Source organism: Phascolarctos cinereus, unplaced genomic scaffold (assembly GCF_003287225.1).
Source record: "Phascolarctos cinereus isolate Bilbo 61053 unplaced genomic scaffold, phaCin_HiC Scaffold_726;HRSCAF=1367, whole genome shotgun sequence".
Taxonomy (NCBI): domain Eukaryota; kingdom Metazoa; phylum Chordata; class Mammalia; order Diprotodontia; family Phascolarctidae; genus Phascolarctos; species Phascolarctos cinereus.
In genome coordinates, this window is record NW_027556098.1 from 363111503 (window position 1) to 363124528 (window position 13026).

Consider the following 13026-nt stretch of genomic DNA (forward strand, 5'->3'; position numbering starts at 1 on the left):
AGATAGATAGTGCTATGATTATTATCCTCCCTTTGACCCAGAGACCCTGTTACAAGACATGGGCTTCCAAGGAGATTAAAAACAAAGACGATGGTTCTATATAAAACACAATATCCATAGCAGTACTTTTGGTAGTTGCAAAGAAATCAAAACAAAGGAGATGTCCATCAACTGAGGCATGGTTGATCAAGTTGGGGTACAGGGATGCCATGGAATATCAATGTGGCATAAGAAATTAATATGAAGAATTCAGAGAAGCATGGGAGAATTTCTACAAACTGATGCAGAGTCAAGTGAACAGAACCAAGAAAACAGCATACAAAATGACTGCAACAATGTAAATGGAAAGAACAAAGAAATGAAATTGAACACAGCATAATTATGACCAAGAAGCTTGGCCTGGAGAAAAGCTGAGAAAACATACATCCTTCCCTTCTTCATTGAGGAGGGGTTATGGGTACTGAATATTGCATATGCTCTCAGACTGGATTGACGTGTCCATTGGTTTTGCTGCACTGTTCTCTCTCTCTCTCTCTCTCTCTCTCTCTCTCTCTCTCTCTCTCTCTCTCTCTCTCTGTCTCTGCTCTCCTCTCCTTTCCTCTCCCTCCCCTTCCCACCTTCCTCCCTCCCTTCCTCCCTCCCTTCCTCCCCCCCCCACACACACACTCATTCTGGCTTTCACTCTTGCTCTTTGTACAAGGGATGGCTCAGTTGGTAAGGGGGAGGAGAATGGATATATTCAGACATAAAGGTGACGTAAGAACAAAAGATGGCAATAAAATAAATACAAGTATCACCCTCATTCCTCATTTCCCGGATGGAAAAGCTAGAAGCCTGGAAAGAGTGCTCTGAGCCCTGGCTTTGGCCCCAGTGTCAGTGTGTGGACACCAGTGTATTTGGTAGTGGGAGGCAGAAGACAGAGAGATCTATCAGCCCCCACTTGTGGCCTTCTAATGATGACAAGACTAGTGAAGGGAAAGCTCTGAAAAGATTTCTTACTGGAAAGGAACCTCTCAGGCAGAGCTTGTAAAGGCAAAGGATTCTCCTGCACCTGTTGTGTGCCCTGATTCTGCTCACTTCTCCTTGATGCTAGATCCATCATTTGAATTCACAGCTTTGTAATCCATCTCTTTCTCCATCCCCCTCTAAATCTACAATCTAGAACAACAGCCCACCTTCAATTCCCCTTTTAAATCATCCTTTGCCAGCTCTATGAAGGGCACGGTAGGGGCACAATGAGGAGGAGATGGGACTAAGGGAAGGGCTGTTGGTCTAATTCTGGACCTCAGTGAACAGAAACAGCCACACCCACCTGTAACCTGCAACCTGTAAACCCCAGGGCTTATTAATAACATACAAACTACAAGTGGAACACAATGATGACACAAGGAGACGTGTGTTTCCTCCTCACGGCCAACCCTAGGTTCTGGGAAATAAAGTCACATCCGTAACTGCTCTGCGCAGGTTATATCCTAGTTCAGTGAGCCCTGAGACTGTTATGAGCTGTGTGGGATTCAAAGGAAGTTGGATCCTTCAAATATACTGATTCAAGGTAAGCAGACCCTTTGCACACACCAGATGTGAATGGTTCAGATGAGAATAAACTCAGAGGTTTGGGTTATTTCTTGAGGCTGCACTTATGGATTCATCAGTCATTCCAGCTGTGTGTGTGTATATAATATTATATATACAGATGTACACATATACACACATATATATGCATATACACATACACATGTATATATGTGCACATATACATATAATATACACACATACATATATACATGTCTTCCTTTCTCCCTGAAGGATGGGGCCTGGTCTAAGTAGACGACCTCCAGGTATCTTTCTACCTTTATGAGATGTGCCATATACAAAAAGCAAAAGATTACCCATGATCAATCTTGTCCTTGAAAAGAACCAAAGCCTCAGGGTCCACTAGCAAGGACTTAATTAGAGACCATGCCAAAGTTGATCATACCTTTCTCATTCACCTAAAGCCTCGTGTGAAAGATCTGGCTCTGGTAGTACCTTAGGACTCACTTACCACAGCCCCCTCGAGAATGATGTCCTCTGCCCTAGAGGACCATGATTTCAAATTTGTCCACTGAACATGACCCAATTCATTAGCTCATTCCACAATCCCAGGCTCATTCTTTGCTATCCGGGAAGCCTCGTTTTAAGGTTTTCTCCTTATAGTACTACCTCATAGTATATAGCAAACTGTTCCTGATGAAGGGGGGGGGGGAATTAAACGGAGTGTGGGCCAAGCACTCTGGTATAGTGGATGGAGTGTAAAACTTCAAGGTAGAAAGACCTGGGTTCAAATTGTTACACTATTACTAGCTGTGTGCTCCTAGACTGAATTAGAATAGACCTTTGCCTTTAGCCCTTTATAACCTTTCCACTACTTTCTAAAGCTTTCCTCTAGTAGGAAGAACATAGGACTTGAAGTCAGACGACCTCAATTCAAATCCTGGCTCTGATGTTTATTACTGGTGTGATCTTGGGTAACTTAACCTTTCACTTAACCTTTCCTCATATGTCAAATGGAGAAAATACTTACACTGCCCACTCCCTAAGGCTGCAGCAAGGAAAGAACTTTGCAAGCCTTAAATCACTGCCAAAATGGGAGTCTTTTTATCACTGGACCTAATTCGAGGCACTAAGTTGCCTGACCTCCCTTGCCCCTGAGCCTCCTTGGTTTCCAGGGTGGAGGTACCTCCCATCTCCTGTTCCTAATCACAACCTTCCTGCCATGGCCACCACTGCAGTTTATTAGCTCTGGATTTGAAGTCAAAGCCTTGCTCTCCCACTTACCTCTGTGATCTTGGGCCTCTCTCTTCTCTAGTCCTCAGTTTTTTCACTTGTCAAATGAGAGGATTGGATTGGATGAACTCCAGGACCCCTCTCAACTCTAGGGATCCCCTATGGCGCTCAGTCTGGTATTTGCCCCTTCTCCCCCTTTTCCTCCCTATCCCCACATGTTCCAGACTAAAAGAGCTCTTTTCTAGGGTTTATTTTCAAAAGAAAAGAGGAAGGCAAGTCTATGAATAGAGGAAAGGTTGTTAGAAGTACACATAAAAGAAAACCACTCCATCCAAAACTGGGTGGTATAAAGCCTTATATAGATAGTCTTTCTAAGACATTCTAGCCAACCCAAGTTCCTTGGGCCCAGCTGGGCCCAGCATCCCTTCTCACGTGGGAAATCCTATGACGTGACATTTGGCTCCTTAGACGCCCCCTCGAGAATGATATCCTCTGCCCCAGAGGACCATGATTTGGAATTTGTCCACTGAACATGACCCAATTCATTAGCTCATTCCACAATCCCAGGCTCGCTCTTAGCTATCCAGGAAGCCTTGTTTTAAACCTCATAGTACACAGCAAACTGTTCCTGATGAAGAGGAAAAAGTGGAGTGTGGGCCAAGCACTCTGGTATAGTGGATGGAGTGTAAAACTTCAAGGCAGAAAGACCTGGGTTCAAATTGTTACACTATTACTAGCTGTGTGCTCCTAGACTGGATTAACTTCTATGGGCCTCAGTTTCTTCATCTGGAAAATAAGGGATTAGGCTAGATGGTCTCCAAGTTCCCTTCCAGCTATAAGTCCTAGAGATCCTATGATCTCTAAGGTTCTTTCCAATCCCTAGGATCCTATGATACCAGGAAGGGAGAGGTTGATAGGAATATCAACTCTAAAATCACACGAGTCATCCCAAGTTTACCAAGCCCCTTCATTTTTATTTTCCCCATACAATTTAAAGTCCTTCACTTGGGGTCCCATGAACTTGATTTAAAAAATAGTTTAATAACGGCATTTCACTAGCTTTGGTTTTCTTTCCCATTCTATTTATTCTACATACTTAAAGACATTATTCTGAGAAGGGTATAGTGGTCTCATCAGACTGCCAAAGGTGGCACAAGATGGTTAAAAAGCCTTTCCTTCCTACATCATCATAGGACAATACAGGAGGAGGCAGAATTACAGAACAGTCATTGAAGGGTGGGATTTAAATGGACTAATGTCAAGTTTCCAGTTAGGGGTTTAAACCCTGGTCGCTAGAGAAGGATTAGGCAGCTTCTGCAGCCTCAATCCCCCCACTCCTGGGCTCAGCTGCGCTTAGGTGATGACCCCAGCTCACTGCCAGCCAAAGTCAGTGCAACGGACCTGAGAGGCATGGTGGAGGCTGAGCCAGGAAAGGAGGCAGCTGGACATTGGCGATGCAGTGGAGAGAGTGCTGGCCCTAGAGATGAGAAATCCTGAGTTCAAAGTCAGCCTTAGACACTAGCCCCATGACCCTGGGCAAGCGACTTAACGTTTGTCTGCCTCAGTCTCCTCATCTGTAGAAAAATGGAGATAAGAAATAGCACCTAACCCCTCTCCCCACCCTGGATTGTCATGAGGATAAAATGAGCTAATACTTATAAAGTGTTTTGCCAACTTTAAAACACTCAAAAAAATGCTATCTATTGTTATTATTATGAACTCTTCTCTGGAGTCCCAGAAACCATTGCTACTGTGTGCAATCTTCCTTTAAACTTTTCGGTAGGAAATGCTCCCCAAGGACACACTTGTCCTTCCCCTGGGAAAGTGGCTTCGTGTTCCCAGCGTCCCCAGGGGCCTCTGCTGGCAGCTGTGGTGGCTGTTTGTCAGCGAGGGAGAAGAAGAGCGTGGGTAGAGAATCACGGGGGCAAAGCTGGGTTCTTCATTTTCTTTACAAGAGCTGTTTGGGGAGAGAGATATAATGTGGGAAGGGAGTATCAAGGGCACAGGCAAGTCCCCAAAGACAGGCTAATGAAGCCAGAGCAGTGGAGGGAAGAGCCCCCAGATCCGGCTCTTCCCCATACTGGGGGATGCCCGGATTCACAAGGCACCTCTTTGTGATCCCTGCCACCAAAGTCGTGCAACTTGACTATTCCATCTGGAGGCCTTTGGGAGCTGCCATCATGCCCCTAGGGAAAGGTGTGTATGTGTATGTATGGACACTTCAGTTTGTGATTCTAGGTCCTTTCCGCCCAAAGGGAGGTGGGGGAGAACCAGGCCCCTTCAGTACTCCCACCATGGGCAAGGTCCAATCGAGGGCTACCCCACACTGACAGTGAGCCAAGAGCTTCTATCAGTCTCCATGGGGCCCCTCCAGCACCCAGGACTCTTGTCTCCCAAAGCCTTTCCTAGGCTGTAGCTGGCAGCTGTGGTCACAGGCCTGGAGAGGAACCCACTTCTCCATCGTCCTGCCACTGACCTCATGTGGAGCTCTGGGTTCATCTGGGTTCATCTGCTGGAGCTCAGATCCAGAGAGGTGAGTGGAGGTAAGGGACGCGTGTCGGCAGTTCCCACTAAACTGAGGCCTATTGTCTACCTCAGGGCTTCTTGCCTGCCTGCCCCAGGCAAGTCACAGGGAATCTGGCCAGAGGCCAAGGCATCTCCTGGGGAGCAGGGTGGGGGGGCGGGAGTGAGGGTATTATTTTCATCCTCATTTATTTTAATTTGCTTGTGTTATGCACGAGTCTGGGCCAGTTTGTGGGTGAACAGGTGGAATTTGGGTCAGACAAGCAAATGAGAGCTTGTCTGAGGTCAGGTAGGATAAGACAAAGACAGGACTGTGTCAAAGGTCAGTGGGAGACATCAGTCAGAGGATTGTGAGGGAGTACAGGCCCAAGCCAAGACCTTTGTCTGTTACCCCAAAAGAATTTGGGTCCCATTTGAAGGTGGAATGACAGAGTACAGGCTCTGGAAACCCCTACTTGTAACTCCTTGAATGTTCCCTATTTGATCAAGGAAATCTCTGGCATTTGCCTGAGGCTATAATCCACTAAACCGGCCTTTCATTATCCTATGCCCAATCTCCCAATTCTCCATTACCCTTAACCTAGCCCAATCCTCCACTGTCAGTTATCTTGGGATGGTCCTAGGCTACTTCCCACCCTGGATCCTATCCAGACCCCATTCTACCTCCCAGTCACTCCCATCAAGATCTTTTCCAGACTCCTTGCTCCAGTCACCCCAGACTACTTGGCCATTCCTAGATCCCTCCCACAATCTTTCCATATATAATATCCATCTTGTCTTCATTAAGGTGCTTAGATTTTTAAAATCTTGCCAATGGCTCAGATTCAATCTAGCTCGCTTGTCAATATGAATGTCACAGATATTCCAATACAAACCTTGTCTTTGGCTGAAAGAAGGCTTGGGTTGAATTCATTGGGGCAGGACCTGTGTTTTGCTATTTTGGGGTCTCAGCACCCCTAAACCTCAACAGTTGGACAGTGGGTGTATGTGTGCATGTGTATGTATATGTATGTGGACAATGGATGTGCGTGTGCATGTGTGTATGCATGTATATGTGTGGGTGTTTGGACAGTGGATTTGTATGTGTGTGTGAGAGACAGACAGACTAAAATAGGGTCAGAGGTGGTCAGACACAATTAGATTGCGTCAGAGATGGCCAGTGTGGTAAAAAGCATTTCTCGAGTTCAACCCTCTTCTTGGCTATTGCTACTTGGGTAACTGTCAGCAAACCACTTCCTTCCTTTGAGGTCTCTGTTTCTTCGCCTATAAAATGAGGGGACTGGACAGAATGACCTCCAAGGTCCCTTCTACCTCTGAATCATCTACACCATAAGAACCAGACAGGGTCAGAGAGGGTTAAAGAATTGCTCCACCTCCTTCTCTTGAAATGACTTTCTCCCCCATGGTGATGTTTTGCTTTGCCCCAATCAAGTCTCAGGGCAGGAAAAGAAGAATGTCTTTATTATCTGAGCCAAGAGAAGCCAGGGAGCAGGTAAGGCGTAGGATCAGCTTAGACTAAGGGGGTTAGAAAGCTTCCTGCAGGACCCCATCCCTGCCAAACAAGAGGAAGCTATCCATCCACTGGCGATCTACAGATCAATACTCCTCAGCAGAGAACAGAGGAAGGCACGCTGCTCTGAGAATACTGTAGGCAAGACAGACCAGACACCAGTGTGAGGAGGGGACCCATGGATTCACATCATCCTCCATAAACCCAGCTGGGGTGGGCAGAGAGGCATAGGTTCAAATCCTGCCTCAGACACTTCCTAGTGGTGTGACTCCAGTCATGTCCCTTAACCTCCTAGGCCTGTTTTCTCATCTGTAAAATGAGGGGGATTGGAACTGAAGGGCTCTGAGGTCCCTTCCAGCTCTAAGTGTATGGTTATGACTATGACCTCCTTGCACCCAGGGAAAAGGAAGGACGATAGAACATTGAGATGATGGCTGGAGAGGGACCCACTTGACTAAGCCCTGGAGTGGAATCTTCAGATTTATTTGATCTTAATTAAGGTTCTGATCTCAGGCCCTTCACCTCTAATTCTCACTCATTGACCTTGGGTCCCCATCTCTGGTCTCTGGAGGCTGCCATTTTCTCCCTCTTAGATCGGACAGAAGTGTGTGTGTTGGTGTGTGTGTGTGGTGTGTGTGTGTGTGTGTGTGTGTGTGTGTGTGTGTGTGTGTGTGTGGTGTGTGTGTGTGCTGTTAAATACCCTGCAAATGAACATATTGGTTTGGAGATAGAATAGGAAGCTCAAGGAGGCCCTGGAGGGTGGAGAATGTGTAAAACTGGGCACCCAGGAAGCCCAAGGTCTGACTTCAGTTACTCCTGCCTCTTCACCCCGAAGTCCAGCTGGCCCATTTCATAGTCATAACTGATGAGGGTCCTCAAAGACCTGAGATAGAATATTTCTACTGGAAATAAGATTCTCCTGAGGTGGGTAGGACAAGAACAGGAATCCGGCCACCCCCATCCAAATCCCAAAGTAACAAGGGGACAGGTGTAGCCCAGATTGCTGTGTGATCCTTGGTACATTTCTGACGGTTGGTGGAAAGAGACGAGAAGAACCTGGACACGGGGTGACGTGTGGGGTCTGGGAGTCCTAGCAAGCAGGGCGGAAGTCTTGGGACCCTGTATAAACGTGGCTTAACCTGAAATCTAGAAAGCTTCCTGTATGGTCAGGATCTGTCTGCTTTCCCTAGCACAGAAGTCCCGAGCCTGGAACAGACCTTTGAGTCCCTTAGGGTCCCGGCATGCTCTGGGGCCAAACCTTCTTTACAAGAAGTCTGGTTGGGCTGAGGGGCAGGGGGCAAGAAATGGAGAAGGAGTTAGCTAGGCCTTGAGACGCAAACCCAACAGTCCATCCTCTCACCCCCACCCCCACCCCAGCCTGGAAGGTCACTTGGCAGGCAAATCCACAGAGCGAACTTTATTCCCAACAAAGATCCCCCCCAGCCCTGGGTGGAACAGACAGACTCATGGACAGGCTTGGGGGCAAGAGACACGGTGGCCTGGGGCTATAGGCTCTGAAAAATGAGGAGGGGGCCCCTTATTCTGCCCCCTCCCTGGGCCAGAAGCAGGTCTCTGGAGTCCAGCCCACCCCTCTCATCTCCAGGGTCCCCACCTTGTCTGGAGCCAGAATCCGGCTGTGTCTCCCTCCAAGGGCCAAGACCGCACACGAGAAGAGAAAAGGGGGGTCCCTGGCTCCTTGTTTTTTTTCCAAATTGGAGTGTGAAAATAGAGATATATATATATATTTATAGATGCCCAGGCAGCTGGCCAGGGCTCACACCTCCGTCTGGAAGTCACCATCAGATGCATCCAGGCCCAGACCTGCCGACTCCCAGCGAGGTGTCCTGTGCAGGCCCATCCGCTCACGGGGTTTGGGGGGCAGCGAGCCCAGCGTCATCGCCTTGAAGGTGCTCCAGCTCTGGTGTCGTTGCTGCTGCTGCTGCTGCTGCTGCTGCTGCTGCTGAGAGGGTGGCCTCTCCCCTGGGCTTATCTTCTCCTAGACAGGAAGAATAGAAAGGCAGGAAACAAGCATTTATTAAGCACCCACTATCATCTCATTTAATCCTCACTCTGGGAGGTAGGTGCTATTATTATTGCCATTTCACAGCTGAGGAAACTGAGGCAGATAGTAGTTAAGTGGCTTGCCCAGGGTCACATAGCTACTAAATATGTGAGGCTACATTTGAACTCAGGTCTTCCTGATTACAGAACCAGTGCTCTATCCACTGCACCACCTTGCTGCTGGTGGAGGTGTAGATGAAGACGCAGGGAGACCAGAAGAACTGCGCAAGCTGCACTCTTCGTTTCTCTCCCCTCACTCCTTCATGGAATATTCTTCCCCATCTTCCTCTGAAAACTCTGTGAGGTTAAGCAAACAGCTTTCACCCCTGCCTATTCCAAGTCATGAGCGTGCTCTCTCTCTCCTTTTGTCTCCTCCTCCTCCTCTCTCTCTCTCTCTCTCTCTCTCACTTTTCTCTGTCTCTGTCTCTGTCTCTGTCTGTCTGTCTCTCTCTCTCTCTCTCACTCTGTCTCTCTCCTCTCTCCTTGTCTCTCTCCTTGTCTCTCTCCTCTCTCTCTCCTTGTCTCTCTCTCTCTCTCTCTCTCTCTCTCTCTCTCTCTCTCTCTCTCTCTCTCTCTCTCTCTCTCTCTCCTCTCTCTCTCTTTTCTCTGTCTCTGTCTCTCTCCTTCTCTCTCTCACTTTTCTCTGTCTCTGTCTCTCTCCTTCTCTCTCTCTCTCTCTCTCTCTCTCTTCTCTCTCTCTCTCTCTCCTCTCTCTCTCTCCCTCTCTCTCTCTCTCTCTCTCTCTCTCTCTCTCTCTCTCTCTCTCTCTCTCTCTCTCTCTCTCTCTCTCTCTCTCTCTTTCCTTTCAGTGATTAATTACAGTTCTTAGATCTCTAGTCTAGGATTTAGAATACAGAACATTTGAGTTGGGAAGAACTTAAGAACATAGACCATCAAAGCTGGGAGGAACCTTAGAACCTAGAGTGTCAGAGCTAAGAGAGGCCTTAGAACATGGACTGTCAGAGCTGGAATGAGGCCTTAGAACATGAAATATCAGAGCTAGGAGGGGCCTTAGAACATGGAATGCCAAGCCTAGAACAGGGCCTTAGAACATGACATGTCAGTGCTGGCATAAAGCCTCAGCACACAGAATGCCAAAGCATAAGAGACCTTAGAATATATTGTGACACAGCTAGGAGGGGCCTTAAAACACAGGATATCAGAGCTGGAATGAGGCCTTATAACCCAGAATGTCTAAGCAAAAGACACCTTAGAATATATAGTGACAGAGCTGTAAGGGGATCTTAGAACCTGGAGCATCAGAGCTGGAATGAGACCTTAGAACATGGAATGTCAGGCCTAGAACGGGGCCTTAGAACAAGGCAGGTCCCAATCTGTCAGTTCTACAAAACGAACCTGAGCCAGAAAGGACCTTATAGGTCACCAAGTCAGACCCCCTCCCCCCTCATTTTACAGAGGAGAAAACTGAGGCACAGAGAGATTAAATGACCCATCCAAGGCCATGCAGAGAGTAAGTGGCTCCAGATTCAGAACTCTGCCCATATGAGGAAGTTCAATCACATATATCCAGGTCCTGATTAGTGAGAATAATGAATCCCGTGAAGGGGTCACATTCTTCAGATTTGTGCTGCATCTTTCCACTGGACTAGACCAATGACCACATTTTCCCCAGTGATAATCCTGAAGAGTGCAAATCCAAGTGCACATGATCACCTCACAGGATTTCTTGATTGCACTAACTGGGACCTGGCTGTATACCTCCAAGGCACATCAGGACGGGAAACTGGACGCTATCACACCACCCCCTCCTCCTTTAAACACTCCACAGGCAGTCAAGAGCAGCCAGGGTTCTTCCGTCCCAGGCCTGGGCTCTTTTCCCACACTGCCGCTACTGTCAGAATTGTTCCAGATGTTGACAACTTATCTCCCAATCTGGATGGGGAGCACCTTGGGATAAGGACAGATGAAGCCTTCTCTCTCTTTCACATAGCACCTAGCTTGAACAGCTGGTACAAGGCGGGGACTCAAGCAACAGAACCAGCTTCCCTTCCCTTCCTCCAACCCACATCACACTAAGCATCCCCCATGGCTCCTTGCCTAGGAAATGGATTCGCATGGATTTTAAGGAGGGAAAAGAATGAGCAAGTGAAGTGTCCTCCCCCCACAAACGCAACCCATCACTCTACCCCCAAGACTTCGTCCCCATTTGGTCTAAGAACCCCGAGAGCCAAGGGCAGCGGGTCCTGGATCATTCTGGGTGCCCCAGAAGGTGGCGCTGTAGCATCTGACTGGGGAAGGGGAGCCCTGGACCCCAGGCTAGGTACCAGCATCAACATTAATCCTTCCCAGACCAGAACCCCCCAGCCTGGCCCCAGAACCATCACTTACGGTGGAAACGCTGCGTTCAGCCCCGCCCGATGACACACTCCATCGCTTTTCTCTCTGCAGAGGGGAGGGCGGGAGTCAAGTCAGGGCCTCCGCCCACCCACCCACTGTCACATCATAGGGGTGCCCAGGGCAAGCCAAAGTATCCTAATGCTTAGATACAGGAAGATCAGGAGAAACTGAGGCCAAAGAGATTTGTCCTGAGCTGAATTTGAACCCAGATCCTCTGACTCCAGGTGATAGATCGAGTGCTTTAAGATATATCTTGGGGCAGCTAGGTGGCACAGTGGATAGAGCTCCAGCCTTGGAGTCAGGAGGACCTGAGTTCAAATCTGGCCTCACTCCACACTTACTGGCTGTGTGACCCTGGGCAAGTCACTTAATCCTGATTACCTCATCAAAAAGGAAAAAAAAAGATATATCTGGCTTTTGCACATGTATAACCTGTATCAGATTGATTGCTGTCTTGGGGAGGGGGGAGGGAGGGAGGGAGAAAAAAGTTTGGAACTCAAAATCTTATAAAAATGAATGTTAAAAACTTTCTTTGCATGTAATTGGAAAAACATAAAATGCTATCGAAGTTCGGAAAACACAAAAAGATCTATCTGGCTTCCTCTCACCTTGCCTGTGGTCGGGCCCCGGTAGCGATCAAAGGTGTGGAACTTCTGATTCAGCTCATGGTAGAGCTCTGAATGTCGCTTCCGTGTGTGCATCACCTTCTGGGGGGGGAGGGGGAGACTCAGGGGGGAGGATGCTGCTCCCCCTCCCCTTGCCCCTTAACTGCTGCCTCCGCCCTGTACGCACCACCCCCAAAGCTACCCGTCTTCCCCATCCCCTTGCATGCCTTGCTCTGAAACCTCTCAGCTACACAGCTAGTGGGAAATAGGTCCAGATACGGCCCTGAAGCCAGCCCCTCCAGCAGTGGCTTATATGACTAGGGGCTAGGGATCCAGTCTGAGAGAGTGGGTCATCCCCCTTTCCACCATTTCCTGGAAGAGCCCCCTATTCCCCTCTCACCAAAGAAAGGTCTTGGTGATTTCTGATGGGTCCTACCGAAATGGTGCCCTTTGGTACCTGGAGCCCAGGTTCTAAATCATATTCTAATTCCTTTCTCCCCAGGGCTGCAGCAGGGGGTGTCCTAGGGGGCCAAGCTATGGAGCATAAGGGAGGTTCCCCGCAAGCACCCCATTAAGCACAGCCCCCTATCCCCACAGCTCTTACCTCAAAATCCAGGTCTGAATAGCGTAACTTTTTCCGCTGGGGTTGTTAGGAGGGAAGGGGAATTGGGAGGAGGGGATGGAGAAAAAACTGTTTTAGTACATGATTGGGAGTGAAGACAAGGACTTCCCTTGGTGAGATCTGGTGTCAGGGAGCCAAGGGTACCTTATGTCCACCTGGCTGCCCAGAGCTATGGGGACAGGATCCTTAGGGCCAGGGGGAAGCCTCTGGCAGGAAGAGCACACAGCTGGCCCTGGGCATCCCCTGAGGTGGGGATGGGGGAGCACAGAGAGCTGACTGCTCCAAACTTGTGGAACACTCCAGCAGAGTAATGGAGTCAAATGGGTGACAGGGGCAGTGACTACAAGGGCATCACTCACATGCATGGTTCAGACCCACCTCCCCACAAGGCCTACAGGCCAACCGATCCCCTCCAGCTCACTGCACACAGGACATACATGTACACACAAAAGGACACATCGAGAGACACAGGTATACACACGTAGATGGAGAGGCGGCAAGAAGCACACGGTTCCCACAGAGGCCAGCCAGCAGGGGCTCCTCCCACCCTCAGCTCCCCCTCATGCTAGCTTTCTCTGTTC

General features: G+C 48.7%; 1 protein-coding gene across 1 annotated transcript in view; it reads right to left on the bottom strand.

Annotated features, from left to right (window-relative positions):
• Nucleotides 1–8201: 8201 nt before the first annotated feature.
• The window catches only part of ADGRB2 (adhesion G protein-coupled receptor B2), a 72572-nt gene continuing 67747 nt past the window's right edge, over nucleotides 8202–13026 (bottom strand). The window contains 4 exon segments of the mRNA XM_020983541.2: nucleotides 8202–8795; nucleotides 11210–11263; nucleotides 11827–11925; nucleotides 12428–12463. Of these exon segments, the coding sequence (XP_020839200.1) occupies nucleotides 8574–8795; nucleotides 11210–11263; nucleotides 11827–11925; nucleotides 12428–12463 (411 nt within the window). The 3' untranslated portion in view covers nucleotides 8202–8573.